We start from the raw sequence: 27,973 nt of genomic DNA, 5'->3' as shown, positions 1-27,973 counted from the left end.
TCAGTGAAATAATAATCTTCTACAATCAAGAGCTGCATTGTCTTCTAGTCAGTTAAATTAATTGTTTCTGAAAAACAAGTGTTGTGCCGTAAATGCTAATAATTAGTGAGCTAGCATCAATTTGAGTGCCATGGGATATCTAAGCTTTTCTCTTTATGCTACTTTTTGTGTGAAACTGGTGGCCAGCAATTTTCTAATGAAAGTGAATTCGAAGAATGGAAAGCGAGTATGTATTATAAAAGAGAAGTGATTGGTAGAGCTCTAGGGGACGGAGGATTGTTTAGTACGATTTGTCAAAATAGATATCCATGAGCTAGTAAATCTACACATGCCTTCCACATCCCACTTTAATGCAGATAACTAGAGCATTAGTATAACTACTGTCCGATGAGCTTGTTCAATAACTTTTAAAAGTGACGAGCCAGAACATCGACACACGTGGCACATTTGTGATGTTTGCCATATTCCGTTATGTATGGTCAATGAATTTTCATTTGTAGGAATGTTTTGTTAAGACTTATTTGATATCCAAGGTCTTTTAAGAAGATTCCCTATTTATTTTGGATTTAAGTTGGCTGTATTCTAAGAATACTCCATTCCAACCACTGGACTTCAGCTATGGAATTCGGAATCCTGGTACTTAAGAGAAACATCTCTTCAATCTTCAGCAAATTGTTGTTATTCAGTCACTGATGTTCTGTCTAATCATAAATACTTGTAATTATATTAAGTTCTTCTTTTGCAAAGATGTGGTTAATTTTCTCACTCATTTTAATAATAATTCAATAAATCTGAAGTTATATTTGCTTATCAGAAGAAAATGTATTGAAATGGCATGTCTGATTTCTTCAGTGTGTAAGGAAAATTGATGAGGTTGTGACATACTGTGTTTCTGTATGCATGGGCTGAGTGGGCATGCTATAGAATGTTCAGTGTGCATTCTGTCAGAATGCGATGATGCATAGGATTGCTCGTGTCTGTGTGCTGAATGTCGCCTTGGAGTTGATTATAGCTGGAAGAAGATTGGAGTCCTAACTGGCCTTATCACAGTTATATTGACAGTATTACTGGGCTGCACTGGTGTTTGGAAGTTTTGTTTTCAGAAGCTTCAGTCTGCACGTGCTGGAGGCTGTCAGCATTATGTGCGAGACGTTTAATACAATGTTTGTGCAGCTTCCAGAGATTGTGATGCTGGGTGCGGATTTAGGTGATTTCTTTCTTCTGGCACGTGGTCATGTTGGTTTGCTCAGCAAGTGTGACTGGGTGTTGGGCAAGGTGGAGTGCTGTGCTTCAGTTTTGTATTTGAGCAACAGTGTGTGATGAAGTGCAGTGTCCTTGTGAGCATGTATATGTTGCTTGTGGAAGATGGAGGAAATGTGTGAGTTTGTGTTGTTGTTTCTGGGTCATCGTTGCAGTGGTCTGACATTTATCCTGTGTAGGGAAAGAAGATGATGTAGTGCTGAGGCATGTCTGGTTTGTTCGATATGTAAGAAAGGGGGATGAGGTACTAATGCGATCTAATGTGTATGCATGAGCTGAGTGGCCGTGCTCTACAGTGTTGAGTGTGGAAGCTGTGAGAATGTGGTGATTCATGGAGTGCTGGTGTCTGTGTGAAGGGGAGGACAGGGATTTCATTACAGATGGAGGAAGAATGGAGCAGGATCTATGAGCCTGTGGCTGTAAACAATTAAATAAAGAAGTTACCTTCTAACTGAATGGCTTCAGACGCGGTGTGAAGACTCTGCCCTCCAACTACAATACAAAACTTAGAGCTTTCTCAAACTCCCTTTTTTATCACTATAAACCAAAGACTCAAACTGAGACGGACCTTGGTCTTACAAAGCAGCTAAAAGAGAACATTCATTTAACAGGAAGACATCCAATGTTCGTCCAACAATCCAACATAAGCTACAATATGAATTCTTGATGATCACTATTATTGATGATTTCTGGTTGGGTTTTGAGAAACATTAAGGCATTTGTTTGATGTTGTCTTAATGAACTATCTACATTATTGCTCCACATAGTTTAATACAAAGCACACAACATCCGACATGAAAACACATAATGGTATTGGGGAGGAACCAACATGACTCCTTTATTTAAAATATGGGCAAATAATTATTTATCTGCCTTAACTCTATACACCTCGACCACGTAATGTGAAAACCTTGACCTTTAATACAAAAAATTACAAAAAAAACATGAAGTCTCACCGCTTTTATGGACAACTTCCAGCTGTTCCACTGTTCCCAGTGAGAAAAGTTTGTACCCAGTCGTGGTTCCAACGGCCAATGAACTGTTAAAGAAAAACACAGGTCTGTTATAAAAAAAAAAGCCATCACATTATGCTGCAAAAGATTATTGCTAATTGAAAAAATAAATCTGTTGGCATTTTTAGAGTTTACCAATATTTGTAGGATCAAAGAAGCATGTCATTTTAACCTTTGCTTTTTTCAGTGAATACATTGATATCAAAATATCACATATACACACACACACACATTCACTGAATAAACAAAGGGTACATTGATGTTATTGTTAGGTATGCTAATTAGATAGAGTTTACATTAAAAAAACCTCAAAACAGCTCCATAGTAAGGTATGCTAATAAGATCTTACTTTACATTTAAAAAACAACCTCAGAAATTCACTGAAGAAAACCAAAGGTTACTGTGACGTTATAGTTAGGTGAAAATGGAAATATCAGTTAAAACGTAATACTATTAAAAAAAACACTGATTCACTGAAAAAAACAAAAGGTTAAAGTAAGGTTATAAATAGGTATGCCAATAAGCTCGTAGCGTACCAAGGTTAGAGTGACATTATCATTAGATGTTGAAATAGAGTAACATTTCAAAACATAGAAACCTCTGAAAAATTACCAGTGATAACTTACTGAGCCATTTATAAATTATGCACCCGCTATGCACTGCTTATGACCTAATGTTACATCACTCATGACATGTTAAATTACATTGTAAATTACATCACTGATAACACCATAGTTGTAAACAGCATAGAATGATTTATTGAGTGTACAATTGTGGGTTGCCAGTATGTAAATAGTATAAGCCCTAGAGGGCAAGTGTGATTGTGCAGTTTAAAAGTTATATGGTGCACTATTTAAAAATCACAGGTTCAGGGTGGAAACATAATTGTAGGTTAAACAAGATAAAGGCTAAGTGCACCTTGTGTGGGTTCCAGAGGTGTGCTTCCAAGTAATCTGTAGCGTAATGCCAAAGCCTGTTAAAAAAAAAAGCTGTGAGAAAGGCCAAAGCGGCTGTTGACAATACGTTGACCACCAGTAGATATCTAAGCAGATGCTGTGTTAAATAGTTGTGGAATACCGTGATATAGACAATTTAAAAAAATATATATATATTTAAAGAAATCCCAGGTTACAAGACACTTATATCCACAATTGCAGATGGATACACAGCAGTTATGACAGTAACATTAGGCAACAATTGTTTCGTGGCACAACAATTCTCAATAGTTGGCGCTTTTACCACATGATTACTGAACATCTGATGTACACCCACTGTGGTATGCCTCTCGTTTATGATGTGATTTAACATTATGTTGAGCCAGTAACTGTGCCTTCTCTGGAGCTGCACTGGGAGCTCCAAAGTTTCTCCCATTTTTGGGGCAGCCCCGACTCTGGTGCACCACCCGTTCTACCCAAGGTCTATGGTGTAGGTTTGCCCCAAGATCTTGCTATATTACGCTTTGCAACCCCAATTGCTAAAACTGCCCAAATTTTGGTTTTTAAACATAAGTTTTTATCGTATTTCATTACTGAAACATCACTTTAAACTTTGATTTTATATATACACACACACACACAGGTTAATTTTCCCAACAATACATTTTTACAAAAACCATGAGAAAACACAACAAGCATTAGCAAAGCCTAGAAGGCTGGCTGTCATATTAAGAAAAGAAGGGTGCACTGTTCCAAATAATAACTAACTGGGACTATTTTCTACAGGAGCGAGAACCTCGTCGATGTCGGCACGGGGACTTTTGTCAGTAGGGTAGGTGCTAGATGCCCTACAGACCGCTAACAGAAGTAAGTACTTCTTATTGTTTATACATGTCCGTTACCTCTGCCACAATAAAATCCCCTGGATGTGTCCACAGGATCTCGACGGTAGGGAGGGTTGAGTTTTACTTCTCTTACCGCGATCGCTGTAGTTTTTTGGACAACACCGGTGAGATTAGTTGTCATTGTTTCATTACCAAACTCTTGTGCCATCGGATTTAATTACATTTTAACCAACAAAATTCTCATTTTTGTCCCTTTTTGACTTTACAATAATACCTATATTTTAGACAACAGTTTTACTTGATTTTTGATTGTCTTTGGTATTACTCCTGATATTTTCTTTTACATTACTACGACATTTATATTGTTTGTTCCGGTTACTGATATTTGATTCCCATGGGGCTCTATCCACAGACCGGGGATGGTAAGCCTTAAGAAATGTTTCTATATTTTAGATTATTTTTGTCTCGCACATGATGTACTTAATCTAATTACGTCCGTGTATAACTAATGGGCACTTTATTCTCTACATGCTGTTGCTTTATTTATTTTTTAGGGCGACTTTGACTGACATAAACAACTTCACAGTAAGTGACTGTGTTTTTTCCTTGATTCATTTTTGTTCCTAATTGGATTTTTGATTTTTTGGAGAAGTTTTTATGGTCCTGATGAAGCGTCGAGGGATCCGTACGGACCACCAGTCGCGAAACATGTAGACCCCTTTTTTGAGAAGCCACTTTTGGGTTTTTTCTCAAACTTATATTTTGTGTGAGAGTAGATGAGCATTATAACTCAGTTTTACTCCCCCTTTTGTTTTTAACTTTGGTCTCCGTCACAGTAGTATTGATTAAAACCATGATTATCGAGTGTAGACGGATAACCAATTTTATTTTTGTTTTCTCTCCTATATTGCTTGGGTAATCTTTGATACCCTTCCAGACTGATTATTATCTCTAACTATCAGTAGAGCATATACGGTTAAGAGCCCCCTCAGTGGAGCCCGTTAGGCATTGCAGCACCGGCCTAACGAGGAGCTATCCCAATGATGAAATCTTACATCCAATGTGATGCTTGAGAGTTCTCGCTCCTGTAGAAAATAGTCCCAGTTAGTTATTATTTGGAACAGTGCACCCTTCTTTTCTTACTACTGCATATGGGAGACTGTGCACTGGACCATTAATCTCCCAGGTCCCTCTTCTATGTTTTCGGCTGGCTGTCATAGACAGGTCTGTTGGCTTTGCCATTGCTTATTAATATTAGAGCCTCTCTTCTACTTCTCATTCTCTCCATTCCTTAACACTCTCGCTTTTACATATCGTTTCCCACTGGGGCCCAACTAGTGTTCTTTCTTCCTTTTCCATTAACTGTAAAACCTAAGAGCTACTGCTTACAGTTTCACTTCTAATGCTAGATTTTCAATATTGCATGTATTGACAAGTTTTTGTCTCATCAGTCATTTCTGGTTTCACACATTGAATAGGCTTCGTGCCCATATGTTCACGACCTTGAATAACAGCGCAACAGAAATGTAGTAAAGAAGCGGTGGTTCATTTTCATCAACCCGCATACACAGGATGACTGGATTATGAATTAGCAGCCCACAAACAAACTGAAAAGATACTTTAGTGCACTAATGCATCCATCACAGATTCCAAGGTCAAGAATTCAGACTCGATTGGAGCAACTCACTCCGCCTGTCCGACGAGTTGTTAAATGGAGCACCATTTAGGTGCCTAGCCGTGGGTGTTAACAAAGGCAATTATTGGAATTACTGGTGATCACAGGATGCAGGCCTGGTAATCCCGCAGAAGAAAGTGTTTTTGTTTTGAACAGTCTCTAAAAGGGCAGCTATTGTGATCCTGGCAGAGTGGAGTCTGAGACGCACGCTCAGGGTCAGGCACGAGGATGACGGTGGTGACTGCAAGCCAAGGAAATGGCAAATCCTCCCAACGCGTCCCAGGCTGGCAGGCTGCCATCCTTAGTTAAAGAAAGGCAAAGGGTGAGGAGCAGGACGTAGGTAGATTTTAAAATGACGCCGTAGACAGCTAAGCACTTCTTGTACACAAGCAAAGTTATAACAGGATGTACGTATTCATATCACTGCCGCTCCTTCTGCCCTCACGCATGGAGAGGGCTCACGAGCTTCCACTGTGGATCTCAAAGTCCGCACAGAGCTCTTTCAGACACCATGTGGCACCCCGGCAGGCGAGCAACTTTATTTCACTCAAAGGCTTTACACACAACTGCTGCCCAAAAGCAGGGGGTTGTTAATTATCATTGAACCACCGGCTGGAAATGAAGGCAACGTACGACTAGAAAGTAAACAGAATGAACTATAATTGCGCCCAAGGTGGATTTTACACAGTGCTTTCATGTTAGTGCAGTGCAAGTTGCAAATTGCTTCCTCCCTATACAGAAAATGCACGTACAAGTGCCAACACCCAAATTCCTCAAGCGGTGGGAAGGTTAAAAAGGGCTTAGCAGCAAGGTACAACCTTTGACCCCATGTGACATCAACTGTACAGCATTGAGTGAGACATCATCCGATGCGATGTTACAGGCAGCACAGAGGAAGCCATATGACCTCCAGGGCAAGCACTGCAAATCCAATAGATCTAGCATTGGCTGCCAGCCTTTTGGCTTTATCAATGCATGTTTTGTTCTGTCATTGCTTTTTAAAAACTTTACTGTAGGGAGAGCACCCAGGGGCTTACAATTGACTAAAAGTAAAAATATTTATGATTCTCAAAAGTATACATTGATATAGTAGTTCATGGGACTGCAGGGAAATACTTTGTGAGCAGAGGTACTAATTACGAACGAGAAGAATGCCACAAGTCACAGCAACGTACGCTAATTTCCCAACTGGGTCACTGACACATGATACCGCAAATTAAACAAAATAGAGCATTCTGACAGGCTGAGAAGGCTCCCCCTCGAAAAATGGCTGCTTTTGTACTATGGAACTGGTACAGGCCCTGTGGTACCGAGCAATCCGTCTGCCTGCAACATCAACAGAAATAGTGTCGTAGCTGTTACTGAACCCCCTGGCCCCTCCAGGGCCAAATTAAAAGAAAATAAATAGGCCCCTGTGAGGTAGCGAGGGACTCTTGTGGGACCTAGCGTGGCCCTCACGTGTTGTCCTGGGGTGTATCACAGCACAATAATGTGTAGGTGTCTGTGTGGGGTTGCTAGACTTTGTGTGTGTGTGTGTGTGTGTGTGGGGGGGGGGGGGGGGTTGCCAACAATGGGGGATTTAATGATGTCATCAATGATGCCCTTTACAGGCCGCAAGTGGTTATAGTGCATAGTGGATACGCAAGTTATAGTTAGCTCAGTAAACTGTAACTGGTCAATTTCATTTTTTTAGTTTTAAACCTATAGTTTTTACATTACTACAAGGCCCAAATAAAACGTCACTTTACCCTTTGTTTTTGTTCAGTGAATTTTTAGAGTTTTTTAAACCCAAAGTTAGATCTTATTAACATACTTTACTATAACGTCCCTTTCACTCTTAGTGGCCAATTCCGTCCTTCAGCAGTTAACTCTTAACCTTTCTTCAAGATAACGTCCATGCTGCTAAAGGTGTTGAAAGGCACACCGTGAACGTTTATGCATGGCATAGTAATGTTAGAATGGTAACAAAAGGTCAGTGTGGTGGAGCACGAGGTACCACATATTCAGCTCACAATAAGGAGACATTTGTTGCCTCAGATTAGGGGGGAAGGTGGCCGATTTTTTTTTTTTAATAGCCATATGTTCAGCTCACATTCAGACATTCGTTGCCTCAGATTAAGGGGGGCAGCTGAAATGTTATACTAACATTTCACAATAAACAGATTGTGGAGGTCAGCATGCATACGAGGCAGCCATGAGGATCGAGATCTTCTTTCCTTTCCTGCTGGGTGGAACATCCGGGGAGAGGAAGCATAAATCTACACTCCCCGAAGCCTGGCAATACTGAGACCAAGCCTCCAGGGTGTAATTCTGCAGTTCCTGTACACATGCCTCACAAGACTGCCCTTTCAATTTTGACACTAAAAACTGTTGACTTTTTTTTATTTATTTTTTACTAAACACACATTGGAAACACAATAACCAAGATCTGCTAGAGCTTGACTTGGTCTAAGAGGTTTGTGTGGAGAAAAACTTCTGGTTAGGTTTAGTTTGCAAAAACAGTGATGATCAAATTGTTGTTGGACTAAGTCAGAGAATTTCATGAAGACATTACAAATTCCACATCTTAGCAGGAGGTTGGTACTGTTTCACTTCACTTAACCCAGTATCCTGCAGCTGCATCTTTCTCTCAGTACTGTTGGGACAGTGGCCCACACAAAATAAATTGCAAATGAACTAGAAATTATGTTCTGCTAGTTTGAAAAAAATATCCGGCTTGAATGTTGCCCTTAGGGAAGGCAGCACTTATTACATAATCAGCCCTCTCTATCCGATATACAAAAGTTAGTGAATCCAAGGTAAAGTACCCCTGCAAACGCTATAAGGAAACTGCAAGTTACTGAGGAGTTCCATGATCTTATAGAGGAACAAGGTCGAAGATTATGGAACTCTGATGTGACTTGCAATTTCCTTATCTTGGGGAAGAAGGATACCACACCGGCTTGTTGATGTGTGAAAAAGGTGCACTCACAATTTACATACCCTAGGCTTTACGCCTCACAAAACTAAAAACCTCACTATACATAAAACTTCCTGTAACCACTCACCCCCACCCCTACCCGTCCCACCCCCTCCCCCCCATTTTAAACCGCATGTCCTGTAAACCTTTTGACTGTAAACCCTGTTGTCATCAACGAAAGTCCACGTAACTATTCTTAAAGTCGACCTACCTGTCCTTATTTGTCCTGTTCTTCACTCCCTTTTTCCGCGAGTATGTTGTCGGCCCTGTCTCCCTTCTCTGTTGTCACATTCCTGATCTGTCCCAACCCCCCGCTGCACCTGTTCCTCAGCGACAATTACAACTACAACCGTCCCCTTAATTGTGCACCCGTTTTCAACCAAGCCCAGCCTACCAATGCTCTTAAACGACCTAAAAAGAAAAAAAAAGAAACCCCCCACTAAAAACTGCCGACCCAAAATTGGGGAGGGTGGGCGGGAGACCGAAAAAACCTCCCCACCGCCTACTTCGTCGTCACCAACAAAATGGTGGCGACCAAAGAAAATGGCAGGTATAAATACCTGCTCACAAATAGCCCAAAAGGCGCCCAACGGCGCCCGTGGGCCATTCCACTTCCCCAAACCTCCCGGGGGGATACAGCCTCCTCGGTGATCCCCCCGGGACCTCCTTGGGGAAGAAGGATACCACACCGGCTTGTTGATGTGTGAAAAAGGCCGCTTTATTGGAAACAGGTGCACTCACAATTTACATACCCTAGGCTTTACGCCTCACAAAACTAAAAACCTCACTATACATAAAACTTCCTGTAACCTCTCACCCCTACCCGTCCCACCCCCTCCCCCCCATTTTAAACCGCATGTCCTGTAAACCTTTTGACTGTAAACCCTGTTGTCATCAACGAAAGTCCACGTAACTATTCTTAAAGTCGACCTATCTGTCCTTATTTGTCCTGTTCTTCACTCCCTTTTTCCGCGAGTATGTTGTCGCCCCTGTCTCCCTTCTCTGTTGTCACATTCCTGATCTGTCCCAACCCCCCGCCACCAGAAAAAGGCACACCCTGCCTTTTTCTGCCCCCCACCCCCCACCTAAGTCTCCCTGAAAAGCAACCGCAAAACCTCTTTCAGTTGCAAAAGGTATAGCTCCATGCCTATAAATGAGAGGTGCACACCGTCATCCCGAAAAAATTCCTTGTCCTCAAATCTCAAATCACTATGTTCAATACACGTGATGCCCTGCGAAATGCAAAACAGTTTCATTTCTTTATTTACTTTCCGTCTTGCCTTTTCAATCGCTGCCGGCTTCCTGGCCCCCCTCCAAACCCTACGTGGCACAAAAGCTGTCCACACAATATGGCGACCATGCCAAAACCTCTGTATCTGCAACAAGTCGCCCTTCATATCCTTAATTAAGTCCAACCCCGTCCTCCTCACCATGTCATTTTCCCCTACATGTAGCAACAAGACATCAGGACAAAACCCTTGGCCTTTCATCTCCTTCAAAGTCCCTAATAACTGCCCCCACTGCATGCCCCCCTTCCCTTGCCACCTCACCCTGTATCTGTCCCTGTCGAGACCTAAATTGTCACCCAAAACCGTAGCCCGAGCTTGACGCTGTGCCCACTTCACAAACGAATGGCCCACAACCCATATCTGGAGAAATTGCACTGCAGGACCCGGGACAGAACCTGTGGCAAAACAAAAGAAAACGTGTTAATGCGCGCCGCCCAAGCCCGGTCCCGCTTGCCGCACGTAGCGCTTGTACGCATCCGATTGCCATCGCCCTAATGCCATTATACGCGCATCCGACCATCCTCTGCACCCCGCCTCTGTAGCCATCCCGATCCGAAATAAATGGGTGCCAAAAAGCCACTCACTCTGCCCTACTCTTCTCAAGCCCGCGCGCAGAACTCGAAGCAACTGATAGTTCGTCACCCCATCCTTCGAAAAATGTCGAAAAACCGGTTGCCCTGCCTCGTAAGACACCGCGCGCCACTCCCGTGCCCATCTAAGGGGACACACCGCGTGATCCGGATAAGATGCCAAAATAACCCTCGACCCAAAACCCCTCTGATCCGCTTTCGTCCTCCCGAGCTGTAAAACCAGGTGATCACCCCTGAACGAAACGTCGTCCCATAGTACCCCACCAGCCCCATGGGCCCCCAACAACTCCGATACTCGAAAAGCTCCGAAAAACATCCATGTCATCAAAGTGTGGAATAAAAGGCATTCCCATTCGTCATAACAAATCTCCGACAAAACCCCAGTCACCTCCTTCAATAATGACAACGTTAAAGGTTGTCTCTTCAGCCCCTGCCTACCCCCATCCCGCTCCCACCCTTCCAACATGCGCTGACCCAACTCCCCAGCCGAAGGTGGGTAACCCCAGAGTAACTTGCCCATAAAAGCAATACCTGCCAATTTACCCGCAATGGTTACCCTGGACTGCCGTCTTTCGACCAAGTCCAAAATAAAGCATACCACGTCTTCCACTCTATCCCTCTCAGAGATCCGACGCCGTGCTCCCAAACTCGTGAATTCTCGCCATGCCCGCAGATACGCCCGTCGAGTAGATGGCGCCAAGGAATTTAGCAGCAGCTGAAGCATTCTGTGTCGCCCGCAGCCCAAAGCACGTCGGGCATCCACGTCCTGCATAGGTCTTCGCCCGCAACCAGCCCATGGAACCTCTCCCACTGTGAACGAGACAACGCATCCGCAATGTCATTGTTCACCCCCGGCACGTGTCGCGCGGTAAAATGAATATCATGTCGCAGGCAGTGTAGCACAAAAAGGCGCAGCAGTCGCAGCACCTGCACATCCCGCGCGGACTGCTTGTTCACAATATGCACGACGGCTAAATTGTCAACTCGAAAAAGAACCCTCCGATGGGCCAAAAATCTCCCCCAGACACATGATGCCACAACCAGCGGAAAAAATTCTAAAAACGCGATGCTGCGTCCGCCCCCCTTCCAATACGCCGGCCACGACTCCGCACAGTACTTACCGTCCCAGTACAAACCAAACCCCGACCCCCCAGCTGCGTCTGAGAAAATTTGAACGTCCCAGTCCGCCACCTGCCAAGACTGCAGGGGAATGCCATTAAAGTGCTCTAAAAAGACTGTCCACATCCTTAAATCCGCTTTTACTCCCGCACTCAACCGCACGTGATGATGTGGGAGCTTACCTCCTGCCAGAGCGAAACCCAGCCTTCTACAAAAAGTCCGCCCGGCTCTAACCACCCGACATGCAAAGTTGAGGTGGCCCAGCAAAACTTGAATGTCTCTCACTGTTGCCTTTTTACACCGTAAAATTGCCATCAAGGTTCTTAGCATGACCTCTTTCTTTTCAACGGGTAGCCTCGCCACCATGGATATAGTGTCCAATTCGATGCCCAAAAAGGTTAGCGCCGCGCAGGGCCCAACCGTTTTCTCAGGGGCCAGGGGCACTCCCAGGTCCGCCATGAGCTCTTGAAAGCGCCGCAACACAACCGCGCATAGGTCCGTGTCTTGCGGCCCAACGAAGAAAAAATCATCCAAGTAATGCGTCACAGCCCTGTGCCCCGACACCCGCACAAAAATCCATTGAAGGAAGGTGCTGAAACACTCAAACAGGGCGCATGATGTGGAGCATCCCATCGGCAGCGCTTTGTCCACATACCATTGGCCCCCAAACTGAATTCCCAGCAAACAGAAATCGTCAGGATGGACTGGTAATAAACGAAAAGCTGACTTAATGTCAGTTTTTGCCATAACTGCTCCCGGTCCAATACCCTGTATCAACTCTATGGCCACATCAACCGAAGCATAGGATACCTTGGACCTCTCCACCGGTATGAAATCATTTACTGACGAACCCTCCGGCCAAGATAAATGATGTATCAGCCGATACTGACCCGGCTCCTTCTTGGGCACTACACCGATAGGCGAAACCATAAGATTGTCTAGTGGCCATTCCCCAAAGGGCCCTTCCATGCGTCCCTCCTCCAATTCCTTCCTTAGCTTTTCTTGTACAATGGCCTCCTTTCCCCGCACTGACCGCAAGTTCTCCGCCCAACGTCGCTCCCGAGGCCCTTCATAACCCAAAGAAAACCCGCCGGAAAAACCGTGGTACAACGTCGCAGCCGCATCCCTGTCATCATAAAGTCGCAACCATGGGACCAACTTGACCAAGTCAACTGGTGTACGAGCTTTTTCCCAATGGCCCTTGGCCCCCCCTGAAACGACCGATCTGATGCGTAGCCCCTCCGCTGACTTGTTGCCCCTGGGTGGCTGCCCCGACTCCTTGGGCAGCAGAGACATTACAATGCACGACCCCGTGTCGTCCCGCGCAGCGTGAGCATTCATGTCGAAACTTACAATATTCGCGGGTACATAACCCTTTATTGTAGTCCCAACAAGCTCCTGTTTTTGGGGGCAAGGTCCCAGCTGGGTACCCTCCCTTAACCGTACCGCTTGCCCCACCCTGAGTGGGGCGGTCCCCAAAGGGCCGATAAGTAATCGGTAGTCCGCTGGCTGTATACACAGTCTTACCAAATTTTGCGGGCCCCATTTCGTCGTCACCAACAAAATGGTGGCGACCAAAGAAAATGGCAGGTATAAATACCTGCTCACAAATAGCCCAAAAGGCGCCCAACGGCGCCCGTGGGCCATTCCACTTCCCCAAACCTCCCGGGGGGGATACAGCCTCCTCGGTGATCCCCCCCGGGACCTCCTTGTACTGCAGGGGCACTTTATTCCTTATATTATATCGTCACACCATCAACTCTACCACAAACTACTTAAATCTTGATGTGTAACTCTTTCATATGAAAGTGAAAGCACATTTGGAAACATGAAGAATAAAAATTGAATTGCTAGTGCAAAATTAAACCCTTCAAATAAGCTGTTAGATATTTGTTGACAAAAAATATTAGAATCCGTTTAATACAAGTCAGCGTTAAAAAAAAAAGGCAATGACAAAACATTCCAACTTTTCTATAATTACCTAAGGAGTCCAAAACATAGACATGTTGCCATAAATATCTCCTGCTGTGCAACTACAAAAACAGAGGAGAAAAAAGAAAAGCAGTGTTTTTTTTGTTCTTTAGATAGCTGCTTTAATTATGCTCCATGATCTGATGTGCCTTTCCCTTTGGCTGCTGGCTCTGACAGCAGGCACTATGATCCCAGAGCTCAACTGTAATAGGTTATTACAGTTGAGTGGCTTTCTCATTTCTTTATTATCTGTGTCTGGGTGAATCACAAGCCGCCAATGATACACAAATTAGAGACAGGTTATTATAGAGGGATTGCAGAATCCCATGTATTGTAGTAACTTTATTTACTATGTCATGCATTTTCACTTTTATCCTTTGTAAATCAGAGCTTAGAAACGTCAGATAGATTCAAAGTGTGTCCTACAAACCAGGGCTAGAGGTAGTTTCCTTTGGTTCTTTCGGGTAGCTTGATAGCAAAGTCCTGTCCTAATTTAAAGTAGCTGGTGTGAAGGTGGAAACCAGAGGCTCCACAGTACTATTACAGTTCTAATAAAACAATGTCAAATCACAGTCATATCATTTTTATAACACCTTTTTTTATGTAGGTATGTGTACTAGAGAAACCTTAACACCATAAGGGAAAATCACACATTACAGTAATAGCGTAACAACATATCTGCAATAAAATCCTAGTAGAAACACTGAACACCTAGGCAATATATCTCATAATAAGTGGAGTGCTGTTCATAATCTTATTAAGTATAACAAGGAACGTGACCAAGCCTCAAAAATGGTATTTTCTGTTATACCTTTCACAATCCTTGACTCATCGTAATCTTTTGGAATGTTAATAAATGTAAACTATGCCGGATGCAACCTGTGAAGCATTGATTTCATTGCATTAAAATAAGGTCCAGTTCTTTACAGTAAAGTGTTTAGGAAACCTCCTTTGTCTTGCAATCAAATAAGGTCCTTGTCAGGTTTCATTATTAGAGTGATTATGGATTCCATCATCGCTTTCCTGACTTTACCAGAATAATAAAAAAAAATTTAACAGTGTTGTTAATGGCTGAGCTTAAAGGTTAACATACACTTTGTAAAAGGACATTGTTAGACCGAACTGCCTTAAGCTAGTCTTCCCCCAACTTTTTGCCTGCATCCCTCCATTTTTCTGATCTCATTTTGCTGTTTTTAGTACTCTGCGCACTTTAACACTGCTGACCAGTGCTAAAGTGTTTGTGTCACTTCCCCCCAATAAACATGGTAACTTTGGGTCATACCCAATTGGCATATTTAATTTACCTATAAGTCCCTAATAAAGTGAACTAGATGTGCCCAGAACCGTAAATTAAATGCTTCTAGTGGGCCTGCAGCCCTGATTATGCCAGGCACATAAGTAGCCCCTTAAACATGTCTCAGGTCTGCCATTGCAAGGTCTGTGTGTGCAGTTTGACTGCTACTTCGAATTGGCATTTAAAACTACTTGCCAACATCGATGGCTCCTCCGCTAAGAAGAAGGAGCATTGTCCCACTGCTTTGTGCAGTGAAGAAAAAGGAAAAATAAAATGATAATAACGCAACAATATTATCATTTTATTTTTCCTCGGTGAGCCATGTTAGGGTGTGGCAGGGCTGGGCTGGAGAAGTAGTGCTGGGGGTGTAGTGGTGAGTGCACCATAAGTGTGCATGACCGCCTGGCCGGTCTTAGCATTTCTCTACCCGGCTGTATTGCACAGCCGGGAGGAGAAAGTGCACAGAATCCCACTCCCTGTCTGAGCGCCAAAGCAGGCTGCTCAGACCAATCATGACACTGCTGTCATGCTGGTGACAGCAGTGTCATGATTGGAGGGGAGTCTGGAAGCCTGTCTGCTTCCGGGAGTTGGGGAAGCAACCAGGACAAAGGAGAAATGGAACTGTCTCACGCGGTGTAAAAGTGTGTTTTGTTTTAGTTTTTTTAAATTCAAATTGTTTTTCTATGCCCCTGCCCCACCACACCAGTTGTAAAGTAGCCACCACTGCTTGCCAAGCCTTGAATTCCTCTTTTATTACATATAAGTCACTCCTAAGGTAGGCCCTACGTAACCCATAGGGCAGGGTGCTATGTAAGTAAAAAGGCAGGACATGTACTTACAAGTTTTACATGTCCTGGTAGTGAAAAACTCCCAAAGTCGTTTTTCACTACAGTGAGGAATGCTCCCTTCATAGGCCTGCATTGGAAATTAATTTATATACTTTTAAGTATATCTGATCCGAGAGGAGTAGCCTTGTCATGTTTGGTATGTTGGAACGGCAGTGAGAAATCTTACTGGTGAAGTTGGATTTTACATTACTATTTTAGAAATGCCACTTTTAGAAAATAGGCATTTCTCTGCACTTACTGCTGTCTGTGCATTACAGCCTGTCTCCAATCTACAGGTGACATCCCCCCTTGTGCATTCCACTGAGATAGCCATAAACACAGGACACTCATTCGTCTGCATACTGATAGGTCTTCCTGGGCAGGAAGGGTGGAGGGGCTCTCCCCCCTTCAAAGGCCAGTGGCCTGCCCACACAAAGGCCTGATAACCCCTTACATGGATCCGACTGAGCTCCCAGAAACCGGCGCATCACCATGCCGCGTGGAAAGAAACAACGCATCACCTTCACTGCACTGGAAAGACAGACATATCGCTCTACTTTCCGCATCACTATTTCCGACACATCCCAGGTACTGTGTGTAAAAAGGATACAACCAATGATTCTTAAGGATTTAAACTTTTCTAAACCTAAAAAAGTGATATCTTGACTTGTGCTTATTAGATTTTTGTTGTTTTGGTTATTTTATTCAGATAAATATTATCTCTTTTTCCTAAATTGTGTGGAGTACTTTTTGTGTAATTTTCAATTTGTTACTGTATAAGTTATTGCACAAATACTTTACAAATTGCCTTCTAAGTTAAGCCTGCCTGCTCCGTGCCAAGCTACCGGAGGGTGAGCACAGGATAATCTAGGTTGTGTTGTGACTTTTCCTGACAAGGACTGTGGTCCCTACTTGGACAGAGTGCACACCTCTGCTAACTAGAGACCCAATTTTTAACAGACATTGACAGACCATCTGAGCCAGGGGTCTTATTCTTCAGTTTTCTAATCAGACTTCATCAGTGGTGATGAGGTTGTCTATAAGAGTAGAGTCAAGCTCATACCTTCTCTGAAATGACAAGTTTTCCAATTAAGGATCTTGAGACGCTTCATCTAGATCATGGCACAGTACTAATGAAAGACATCCATTATGGAAGCTAAGTCAGAGTGCAGGATATCGTGGATCTAGGAAATCAATTTTCTGGTCTGTACCTACGTAATTTATATGCTAAAAGCCTGTAAATTTAGTTGCCTTTTACAAAGTAGTGTTGGCTTGTGTAACACATTTTTAGCAGCATCTTTCATTAAAAGATGCTCTAATTCACCTCTCACTTTCTTCAATTTGCAATATGCTCTGAGAGAGCCTTTGTTTTTTGATTATGTTCAAGGTCCCGGATTTTGTTTTCGATGTCAGTGAAATCGATTGTACGTGAAATTAGCTCCCTTTGATAACAGCTTTAGCTGCATCCTAGATAGGGTCCCACTCCACCATGCCATAGTAATGTTCCTTAAAATAGTTACTGAGAGCCTCTTGGAAGGATCCATGTTATGCGAGATCCCTAAATAGGTGTTCATTACATTAATCCTCAAATGCGTATATGAGGGAGTGTGAGACAGAGTAAGGTCTGCTTTATGGTAAACTGCTTTATGATCGGAGAGTTTTTGTCACCAACCTGAGAATCATAGCATGATTCTGTAGTGCACTATCAATTAGAAAGTAATCTGTACTGCTAAAGGTTCTATGAATATTGGAGAAGAACGTATAGTCACGCCTGGACCACGCCCAGCGCCGGAACCCTTAGCTCTCGCCCCCCACCTCCGCTACACCCGCCTTCGTTGCGATGGCAACACCCTCCACGCCCTCAACATCGGCCGCTCACCCGCCTGCCATCAAGGCACCCCGCAGCTCACCCGCGGACCCTTCTCTTGCCGGAACTGCACCTTCACCAGCCTCCACGCCAATGATCCACCCACCAAGACAGGACAAAACAATCTCAGATGCATCTTACTCAACACCCGCTCCAGCCACAAACACACCAAACTTTGTATTCTACTCGACTCAGCTTCCCCAGACGTTGCCTTCCTGATCGAGACCTGGATGAATCCCTCCCCAGCACCAGACATCGCCATAGCCATCCCGGATGGCTACAATATCACCCGCAGGGACCGCTCCAACAAACCAGGAGGAGGCATCACCATTGTTCACAAGAACACCCTCAGGATCACGACCAGCACCGAAGACACCCTCAGCACCGCCGAACACCTGCACTTCCAAATCCACACTGACCCAAACAAAACCCTCCGAGGGACCCTCGTTTACAGGCCCCCGGTCACCAACAGCAATTCAGCGACTCCCTCATCGATATCATCACCACGCATGCTCTTGCATCAACAGACTACATATTCTTTGGGGACTTGAACTTCCACCTCGAGAACACCAATGAAAACAACTCTACCACCCTGCTCAACAACCTCTCCAACCTCAGCATCAAACAGCTTGTCACAACACCCATCCACTCCGCAGGACACATGCTCAACCCCATTTTGTTCAACCACACCACCAAACTCCACTGGACAGACCACCACTGCATCCACTTCTCCTTCGAGAAACCCACAACACACCATCACCTGCAACGGATTCCCCACCGCAGACGGAAGAAGGTCACTGAAGACAACTGATCACTACCCTCTCCCGGAACCCACCCATCAACACCACCAACACTGACACAGCTGCCCGCAATCTCCAACACTCTCGCCCGAACAAAAATCCTTCCAACAGACGCACCAACAGAAAGGCCTTCTTGTTCACCGCTGACCTCCAAGAATCTAAGCAAACATGCCGAAGACTCGAAAAGAAGTGGCGCAAAGATGAAACACTGGACAACCACACAGCCTTCAAAAACGCCATCTGCAGACACCACCAACTCATCCGAACCGCCAAGAGAACAGCCTTCAAAGAACGCCTCAACAACAACAACACACAGCCTCAAGGAGCTCTTCAACATCGTGAAGGAGCTCTCCAACCCCGGCTCCAATATCAATGCCATCCCGCCATCACAAGACCTTTGCAACTCCCTAGTCATCTTCTTCCACCGCAAGATCGCAGACATCCATGACGGCTTCACAATTCAGACCCCCCATCAACCACCGACACCACAGAGTCACCACGCACCAGAGCAGGAGGCATCCACTCCGGCTCACCATCTGACCCATGCCCTCACTACATCTTCAACAAAGCAAGCTCCGTCATCACACCCCAACTCCGGAAGATCATCAACAGTTCCTTCGAGTCCACCACCTTCCCGGAGAGCTGGAAACTCACCGAGATCAACGCCCTCAAGAAACCTAACTCTGACCCAAAGGACCTCAAGAACTTCCGGCCCATCTCCATGCTCCCCTTCCTGGCAAAAGTCATAGAGAAAATTGTCAACAAACAACTGACCCGTTTCCTTGAGGAGAGCAGCACTCTAGACCCTCCCCAATCCAGATTCTGCAGCAACCACAGCACTGAAACTGCCCTCATCGCCGCCACAGATGACACCAGAACCATACTGGACAAAGGCGAAACCACGGCCCTCATCGTCCTGGACCTCTCAGACGCATTCAACACCGTCTGCCACCACACCCTATGCACATGCCTCAGCGATGCAGGAATCCACGACAGAACTCTGGACTAGATCACCTCCTTTCTCACCGGCAGAACTCAGAGAGCCTGCCTCCCTCCATTCCACTCTGAAGCCATCAAAATAATTTGCAGCGTACCCCAGGGTTCGTCGCTCAGCTCGACCCTCTTCAACGTCTACATGGCTCGGCTCGCTAACATTGCCCGATCCCACAACCTCAACATCATCTCATACTCCGATGACACCCAGCTGATCCTCTCCCTCACCAAGGACACCGCCAAGACCAACCTCCATGAAGGAATGAAGGCCATCACCGAATGGATGAAGAACAGCCGACTTAAACTGAATTTCAACAAAGCTGAGGTCCTCATCTTCAGCTCCACCCCTTTCGCAAGGGACAGCTCCTGGTGGCCTGCCACACTGGGAACCGCACCGACACCCACCGACCACGCATGCAACCTGGGATTCATCCTGGACTTTTCACTATCTATGACCCAGCAAGTCAACGCCATCTCCTCCTCCTGATTCAACACCCTCCGCATGCTTCGGAAGATCTACAAATGGCTCCCCACTGAAACCAGAAGAACAGTCACCTGCCCTTGTAAGCAGCAAACTGGACTATGGCAATGCCCTCTACGTGGGAACCACGGCCAAACTCAGCACGCCTCATCCTGGACATCCCCTGCCACTGCCACATCACAGCCCACCTGCGAGACCTGCATTGGCTCCCCATCAACAGGAGAATCACCTTCAAACTCCTCACCCAGGCTCGCAAGGCACTTCACAACACCGGATCAGAATACCTCCACAGACGGCTCTCCTTCTCAACCCGAACCAGTCAGCGTCACTCCACTGACCTTGCCCTCGCCACCGTCCCACGCATCCGCAGAACAACCACCGGCGGCAGATCATTCTCGCACCTCATCAGCAAGACGTGGAACACTCTTCCCACCCACCTGCGTCAGACCAAGTACCTCCTTACCTTCAGGAGACATCTCAAGACTTGGCTGTTCGAGCAGTAGCAGCCCCCCCAGCGCCTTGAGACCCTCACGGGTGAGCAGTGTGCTTTACAAATTCCCAGATTGATTGACTGGTTCCCTTTCATGATGATTCTGCCATATGTCAATGAGTGCTAGGTCTTCAATTCTGGTTAACAAGGAAGGAGGGGCTTGTGTTTTTGTTCTTAAAGAGCAGATCTGTCTGGTGATGGGTTTAATGTTATGTTAAAGCCCCCTTCAATGATGGTCTTCCCTTTAAGGAAATGATCAATTTTGGGAAGGAGTACTTGGTAAAACGTATGTTTATTTTCATTCGCGCCATAGATAGAAAACAATGTAATTGCTGTTGAACTGATTAAGTAATTAAGGCCCAGAATTCTGCCTTCCTTGTCTCTTACTTTCTGTAGAAGTGTAAACAGAAGACCTCTGTGAATGAGAAGGGATATTCCCTTTGTTTTAGTAATGGATGAGAAGTGGTATTGAAGAGGGTACCAGTATGAGTGTAACCTAGGAGTACCCTTTGCTAGTAAATGAGTTGCCTGACACAGTAAAATGAATATTGCCTTATGTTTAATTGGTGTGGTTAGGCCTTGTATTTTTAAAGAAGCTAGTGTCAATGGGGTGATGATGGACTCTGACCAAAAGCACTCGTGGACGCTTGATCACCTACAGGGGAGAGCAGCATGAGGTCTGTCCGTTTACATAAATTGTGACAAAGCAAGCAATACATGTAAGTAATGGATCAAGGTGAAAAGTGTTTGACTTTGTTTTTTCTTCCATGTTCTTTGAAATGCACAAAGAAACAACAAGGAAAAGGGGAAGTTGTAAAAGCAAAAAGACCACATTGTCCCCTTCGGTGGGCGAAGGCCCTGGAACAGCGTAGACTTGCAAATCCCCGATGTCAGATTTATATGTACTCATAATTCTATAACGTAAAATGGGGCACTCAATATCAATCATGAATTGCATTCACCATAGTGTTAGGGGAAATATATTCAGAGTGTCTAAACTTTATTGAATGAAGAATACTCATTGTGTGTAATTTTATAACCATTCTCATGTTATATGAATGTATTTGCACTTAAAATGATAATGATTTATGTAATGTGTGCAATAATGTTTGAAGTTTAATGTTGAAAACAGTTCTTAGTCACGTTTAACCTCATGTATAAACGTTTTCCACATCTATAATAACTAGCAGGAAAGATTATTTGAATTCAAGAATTTGACACTTATATAACTGTAGAAAGCAATATGTGCACTGTATAACACAAATTAAATCTGTATTGCTAAATAATGTTTTACATTGACGTTACAAGGCTGGAATGTCTTTAACGTGAGAAATAGTTTTTCATTTTCTGCTAACGTGTCATTCCATTGCATGTGCATTCACATTAAATCTTAGTTTGGACATGTATGCACTAGAGAGTCTGAGAGAAAAACCTTGAAGAAGTACACGGAGAGACAGAGTGAGATGATGTCACATATTGATACATGTTGCAAGTGATGTCCAGAGGACCAAGGACCACAACATTCTCAAGACTGCTATGTGAAAAGGAGTTGATGTTGCGAGTTACACTGTAGGACAGGAGAATACATTGGAACTGCGATGGTGTGACCAGGAAGGTGTTGCCTGATTGGACTTGTGGTATTAACTAGGGCTTTCACTAATTGATTGTAGGACATGTTCCCCTGGACTTTGAGAGGTACAGACCTCTGACTGTCCCCTTTATCCCTATGCTTTGCTGAGTGTGGCAGAGGCTTACACTTAACTCTCTAAGACAACTCTTGACAAGCTTCCTTTTCTCTTTCCTGATTCAAATGTGCCTTATTTTCCTGCTCACCGTCTGTTCTTATTTTTTTCTAGATAGGTTTTTCTCCTTTTATAGCATAGAATTTTGAAGGTATTTCCCCCATTTGCCAATCGTTACATTTAGTTAGATGAATTTAGCATTGCACTAATGTGTAAGAGGCTAGATCAACATTTGTTTTCCGAGCATCAGATACTGCTTTTGATTTTCTGTATTGCAGTGACAGAGTATTTTGTTTGTCTTATGCTAATTTGTCTAAATTTCATCATAAGATTTGGCTATCCAATTGCTATTCTGTTACAGTACATCTCTGAGATTTGTTTACATTAAGCCAAGTGTTAATTTGTAATAAAACCCTTTAACTTTATTTCAATTTGGGTGTTCATTGTGTGGCCAACATTGGTTGCATTGTAAATTAATGTTGACCTGTTGTTACTTAACACCCTAGTTAATCCCTAGTTAATCCTCTTTCACGAAAAAGATGGTCAACCTCATGAAAAGAAAATACAACTGCTACATCAAATGTGGTAGCAGAGGGATGGTTACCTCAGAGACAGGGAGTTAGGGGTTCCATGATCTGGGTTCCCGCGAGGCGGTAGGGAATTAGGGTGTCCAATTATGAAATTGCCCAAACCCAGCCCAAAATTCTAAGCCCATGACTCGTTCGGAGGACTGATTGAGTTCCAGCACCATGACAACTCAGCAGCTGTGGGAGTATATATACGGTTGTTTGTTGCATTGCTAATGCTTAGATTGCGGTGTTATGAGGTGATTGTGAGGTGTTTTATGGAGCCATTTGAAGTTGTGTGAATGTAGTGCTTATTGTAAAGAAGTTGAAATAGTTATCAAGTTCATTGAGGTCCAAGATCCTGGGACAGTTAAAAGTGTAGAAGACACTTGTTCTTGTTTGCTGATTAGTGGTGCTGTTTGTGAGATGTCGACAGAACCACCAGAAAGTAACCTTCATTTTATGATTGTGAGAGATTGGTGTAATGAATCTAAAGTGCACAGGGAGAAACTGTATCAATCCAAGTGAGATCCGCTGGTTGAGGTTTCATTTGAGTGTGAGAGAGTAGGTCGTAAAGTGTAGCTACGTACCATTTTTTATAGTGATTGACTACCTCAAACCATTAGAGGAGCAAAGTTGTTGTTGAAAAAGAGTGTGACTGTGAGAGACACTGTAAGGGAGGGGGAGCCACTGCAAGGAGTGTGATGGACGTCACATTGTGCCACATTGGTATAGGTTGGATGGTGTAAAGCTGCGCTGGTAGTGGTGGACTACATCAAAGAGTGTTGCTCTGGTAGTGGTTGCGTACGCCAAACAGAGGATTGTGGAAAATTGCAATTTGATTTGAAAATTAAATTCTTTAAAGCATTATGAAGTGTGATGAAGGGAGATGCATTCATACCAGGTAGAGAAGGAGTGGAGGGTCCTCCTGAAGGTACGCCAGGTCATTATATGGTGTTGAACATAGGGCTTCACACCGGTCTTGAGCTTGACAAGGTCACTGAGAAAGAGGGTGCACTAGCATTTCCAAGTTATCGAACACATAATTTGAGAATCATTGAAGATTTGAGACAAATTCTGTAGGAGATAAAACCACCTCCTAGACCCACACAATATGAGGCACTTAATGCTTGGGAACACACTGCTCATCAGAGACAGAAAGAGAAACATCAGGGAAAGGTCAGGTAAGTGCTGCCTACTCGTGCAGATCCTAGATGGGATAATCAACAAAGCTTGGAAAACAGACATAATTGAAGGAACTAAGTTACATCCAGCTTTGACGAGTGAAGAAGAGGGAAAAACGAAACCCAAAGAAAAGAAACAGTAAGACGAGACAAAAGACACTGACAATGGGGTGAAAACAGTGAGAGTGATTCGGATGACAATTTTATAAATGAGCTGTTGTTGAATCGCCCCCCACTATATAACATGATTCAAACAGGAAGGGCAACTGCGACAATGAGAAATGGAAATTCCAACATACCTACCACAGCAGTAGAATTAAATTCAAATCAGACAGGAGGGAATTTGTCGATCACAGTTCCTTAGGGCCCAAATGCCTTAACTACTCCAGATGCACTGACTGTTCCCATTACAATTGGTCCTGTAGTCCTGTTATATGGACCAGGAGTAACGAGGAATAACACACATATTGACCATTGCTACTGTTCCTTTACAAAGAAGTATCCCAGATAATGACAGCTCAGGGAATATGAAAAGAAAAAGAAGACTTCCTTCAGCCTGAGACAGAAAAATGTTACAAGCATTGCAGAAACTGACCCAACAAGTTAGACAGGATTTTCTCCCAATGCAAGGCTTCCTCAGGGATCACCACCACTATTTTTCATACCCAGACCAAATATTATTCCAAATGCGGTAGTACTCCTAATAGAGGAATACTGTTGAATATGCTAAGTTTTGCAATGTCTGGTGCAAATATCCCAGACTATGCAAATTCGAGTACCTTCTTGGGACAAATTATACTGCATACCCCAGCAGAACAACCAGGTCTCAATGCTCAGGAATTAAATGATTGGCTCAATGGAATAGACATTGCAAATGAAGCTGGTGGGTCAGGATACAGTGGGAGGACATTTCAAGCACCACGGAGAGAAAGGGCAATAGATGGGCCTAAAAATTTGAATTGACAGATGAGATGATACTGGGAACACTTGATACATCCCAATTAGACACTAAGCAATAAGATGAACTACAGTTTGTATGCAAAGACATACAAGACAAGTTAATGAAAGATTAGCTGAACTACCTCGCAGATATGAAGTTGATTTAAGTAAGTCCAAATCATTACAGAGAAGCTATCGCTTGAGCTTTAATGATCGGAATCCTACTAAAATGAGAAAGTCAGGAATGAACTGCATATCAGGGAATTAACTAGCTATATTAAAAAAATGGAGTGATGAGATGGAATATGGGTAACGAAGAAGGATCCAAGGAAAGTAAGACCAGATCTGCCTCCGGCTGGAGCAGATGAGGAAGATAGTCAGATGCTGAGAGAAGTTCCTGGTGAAGGTTATGTTCATGTACCCTGCAGTAGGAGTAATATTGTGTCATTCACAAATGATTTCCCAAAATTGAGAGAGAAGCCGGTTGAGTGGTACAGACAGGTTGAACAATTTGTTAAGCTATCCAGAATTGTGTGGGAGGACTTGAATACTTGTTTGACATTGTTGTTCCAAGTGATTTGTGGGCTGAATACAGATTGTCTGGATTGGCCTGACAAAGAACCAATGAGATATCCATTGGCTCTGCCTCCAATGGTGGTGAAGTAGTATCATCAGGTGATTTCGTTTTTTTCAAATTAAAACTGTCCCCTAAAAACACTGATTGGGTTAAGGTTAAGTTTGGCAGAACGACCCAAGAGGTCATACATTCCTATTATGAGAGATTGTTTCAGGCGTTCAAACAGTATAGTGGTACTGAAATGATTGAAGTGAAAGATATGGGACATTTTGTGTTTAGATTTGTGCAGGGATTGAAATCTGAAGTTAATACAATGATTTAACAGCATCTGACTTGTTGGCAGAGTAACCCGATTGATGAGATTCTGGGATATGCAAAATACTGCAGTGAGGAACTGGAGATGAAACAGAAGAAATTGAAAGAAAACTTGATAGTGACACAGATAAAAGCTGCACAAAGGAGTCAGAATCCACAGTTTGTAGGGAATATAGGAGGAGTCTATCAGCATCCATGATGCAAGGAGGTAATGGATTTCAACAGCATGGGGTGTTCCAGTTGGCCCAAGTACAGAAGTGGATGTGGAAACTTTGAAAAGGACTGATCTGTGTCATGTTTGCGGCTGGTGGGCCATTGGAAGAGGGAATGTCATTTTAATTTGAATAATGTGGCAAATGAGTCGGGTGTAGAATAGAGGATTTGTGCATTCTCAGGGAAACAATCCGGTTCAGTCACTGCTGAGACAGAGACAGTGACTGCAACGTTTCAGTGTGCCCCAGGGTCAGTCGATGCAAGTTCCACAAGCCCTATGCACCAATAAAAGGCAAATGTCTACAGATTTAGTCCCAAACGCAAATACTAATCCCTCTGTGAATTAGTACCCCATGATCCCAAAGGATGAGGATTACTATTCTGATCAATCCCAATGATGGTGTCAGAGAAGGAAGGAGGAATGCATACTTGGTACATCCTTAGAGGTAGACCACAGTGGTCCATTCATGGATGGTGGGGTGAATGGCCACCTAGAGTCATTTTTAATTGGCACAGTTGCTACCTGCTCTACTGTGGGAAGAGCAGAGATTTCCAACCTGCCTCTCTTGTGAAAAAGAATACAAGTTGTAGGAGTTGCAAATAAACATTTGGCTAGACCTGTCACAGAAGATATATCTGTAAAAACGGTCATTTGACGAGAGTCACTAATTTGTGGTGTGCAATTCTAGTCCTGCAAGTCTGCTTGGATGGGACCTCTTGTACAAACTTCATTGCTCTATCTACTGCACTCCAAGAGGCATAGAGATTCAGACTCATGATGAGGATGTTGCATTTAAGATTGTGAATCAGACCCCAGGTGTCAGATTGCATCCTATGTTTATAAGTGATGATTCATCCATAGATGTGAGACACACTCCTACCTAAAGTCTGGGACTTTTCAAGAAAAGATATAGGTCTCATCAAAGGTTTTGAACCTGTACAGATAACTGTAAAGTCAAATGCAGAGTATCTGAGAATCCAGCAATAAAACATGACCCCTGAAACAATTGCTGGAATTACTCTAGTGATCAACTCCATGATTGAGCAAGGAATACTTAAAGAGATTTTGGAGAGTCCAAGTAACTCACCCATCATGGGACTGTGGAAACCCACTGGAAAGCATTGCATAGTCCAAGATCTGAGAAAGACCAATGGCATTGTAGTCCCTTGGTGCCGAGGCCAGCTGTGATTTTCTTTTGGATTCCATGCGAGGCCAAGTAGTTCACTGTGATCGAGCTTTACCAATAATTTTTCTCCATACCATTGCATGATACAAGCCAATTCCTCTTCGCTTTTTGGTTCACAGGGTTGTGTATTGGCATGGTGCCTAGTCCCAGCAGGGTATACTGAGAGTCCATCTATTATCAATCAGATTCTGAAAAAGAATCTGGAGTCCCGAGAGATGCCCTATCATTCAGTCCTGATCCAGTATATTGACGACCTACTGGTCATCAAACACACAAGAAGCTTGCAGACGAGACACAATTGCCCTGTTGAACCACTTAGCTGAGAGTGGACAAAGTATCCCCAACGAAACTGCAGTACTGTAAGACAGAAGTTCTACACCTTGGACATCATATTGAAAAGGGTGCAAGGAAGGTGTCACAAGAGAGAATTATAGTAATTCTGAAAATGAATCCGCCAACAACTCATAAGGAAGTCAGGATGTTCTTGGAAGTGGTGGGGTACTGTCGTCAGTGGATTCCCAACTTTTCTCATTTGGTCAAGCCCTTACAGAGGCTGAAACACAAGAATGTGTCAGATGCAGTACCATTTGATGACACTTGCATGCGTGCCTTCTCAGAGCGGTCTCTGTTGTGCCCAGGCACTCGGAATGCCCAATTACAAAAAATGTTTTAATTTGTACTGAAGTGAGAGGGAGGGCTGCGCTCTCGTGCTAACACAGTTACACGGAAACACTCATAGGCCTGTTGCTTATTTTTCAGCTACACTCGACCCAAAGCTCCAGCATTGCCTGTCTGTCTGAAAGCTGTTGCAGGGATGGGTGCCAGCATCAAACTGTGTGAAA

The 27,973-nt window shown here is 43.9% G+C and overlaps 1 protein-coding gene across 2 annotated transcripts in view; it reads right to left on the bottom strand.

Moving 5' to 3' along the window:
- WIPI1 (WD repeat domain, phosphoinositide interacting 1) overlaps positions 1–27,973 on the bottom strand; it is a 188,648-nt gene that overhangs the window by 116,102 nt on the left and 44,573 nt on the right. For both annotated transcript variants that reach the window (XM_069199848.1, XM_069199849.1), the window contains exon 2: positions 2,217–2,299. In XM_069199848.1, coding sequence (XP_069055949.1) covers positions 2,217–2,299 — 83 coding nt within the window. The remainder of the gene's footprint in view (positions 1–2,216; positions 2,300–27,973) is intronic.

Source organism: Pleurodeles waltl, chromosome 7 (genome assembly GCF_031143425.1).
Source record: "Pleurodeles waltl isolate 20211129_DDA chromosome 7, aPleWal1.hap1.20221129, whole genome shotgun sequence".
Lineage (NCBI taxonomy): Eukaryota > Metazoa > Chordata > Amphibia > Caudata > Salamandridae > Pleurodeles > Pleurodeles waltl.
The sequence above is the reverse complement of the archived record's forward strand: the minus strand, read 5'-3'. Positions and strand labels throughout refer to the sequence as shown.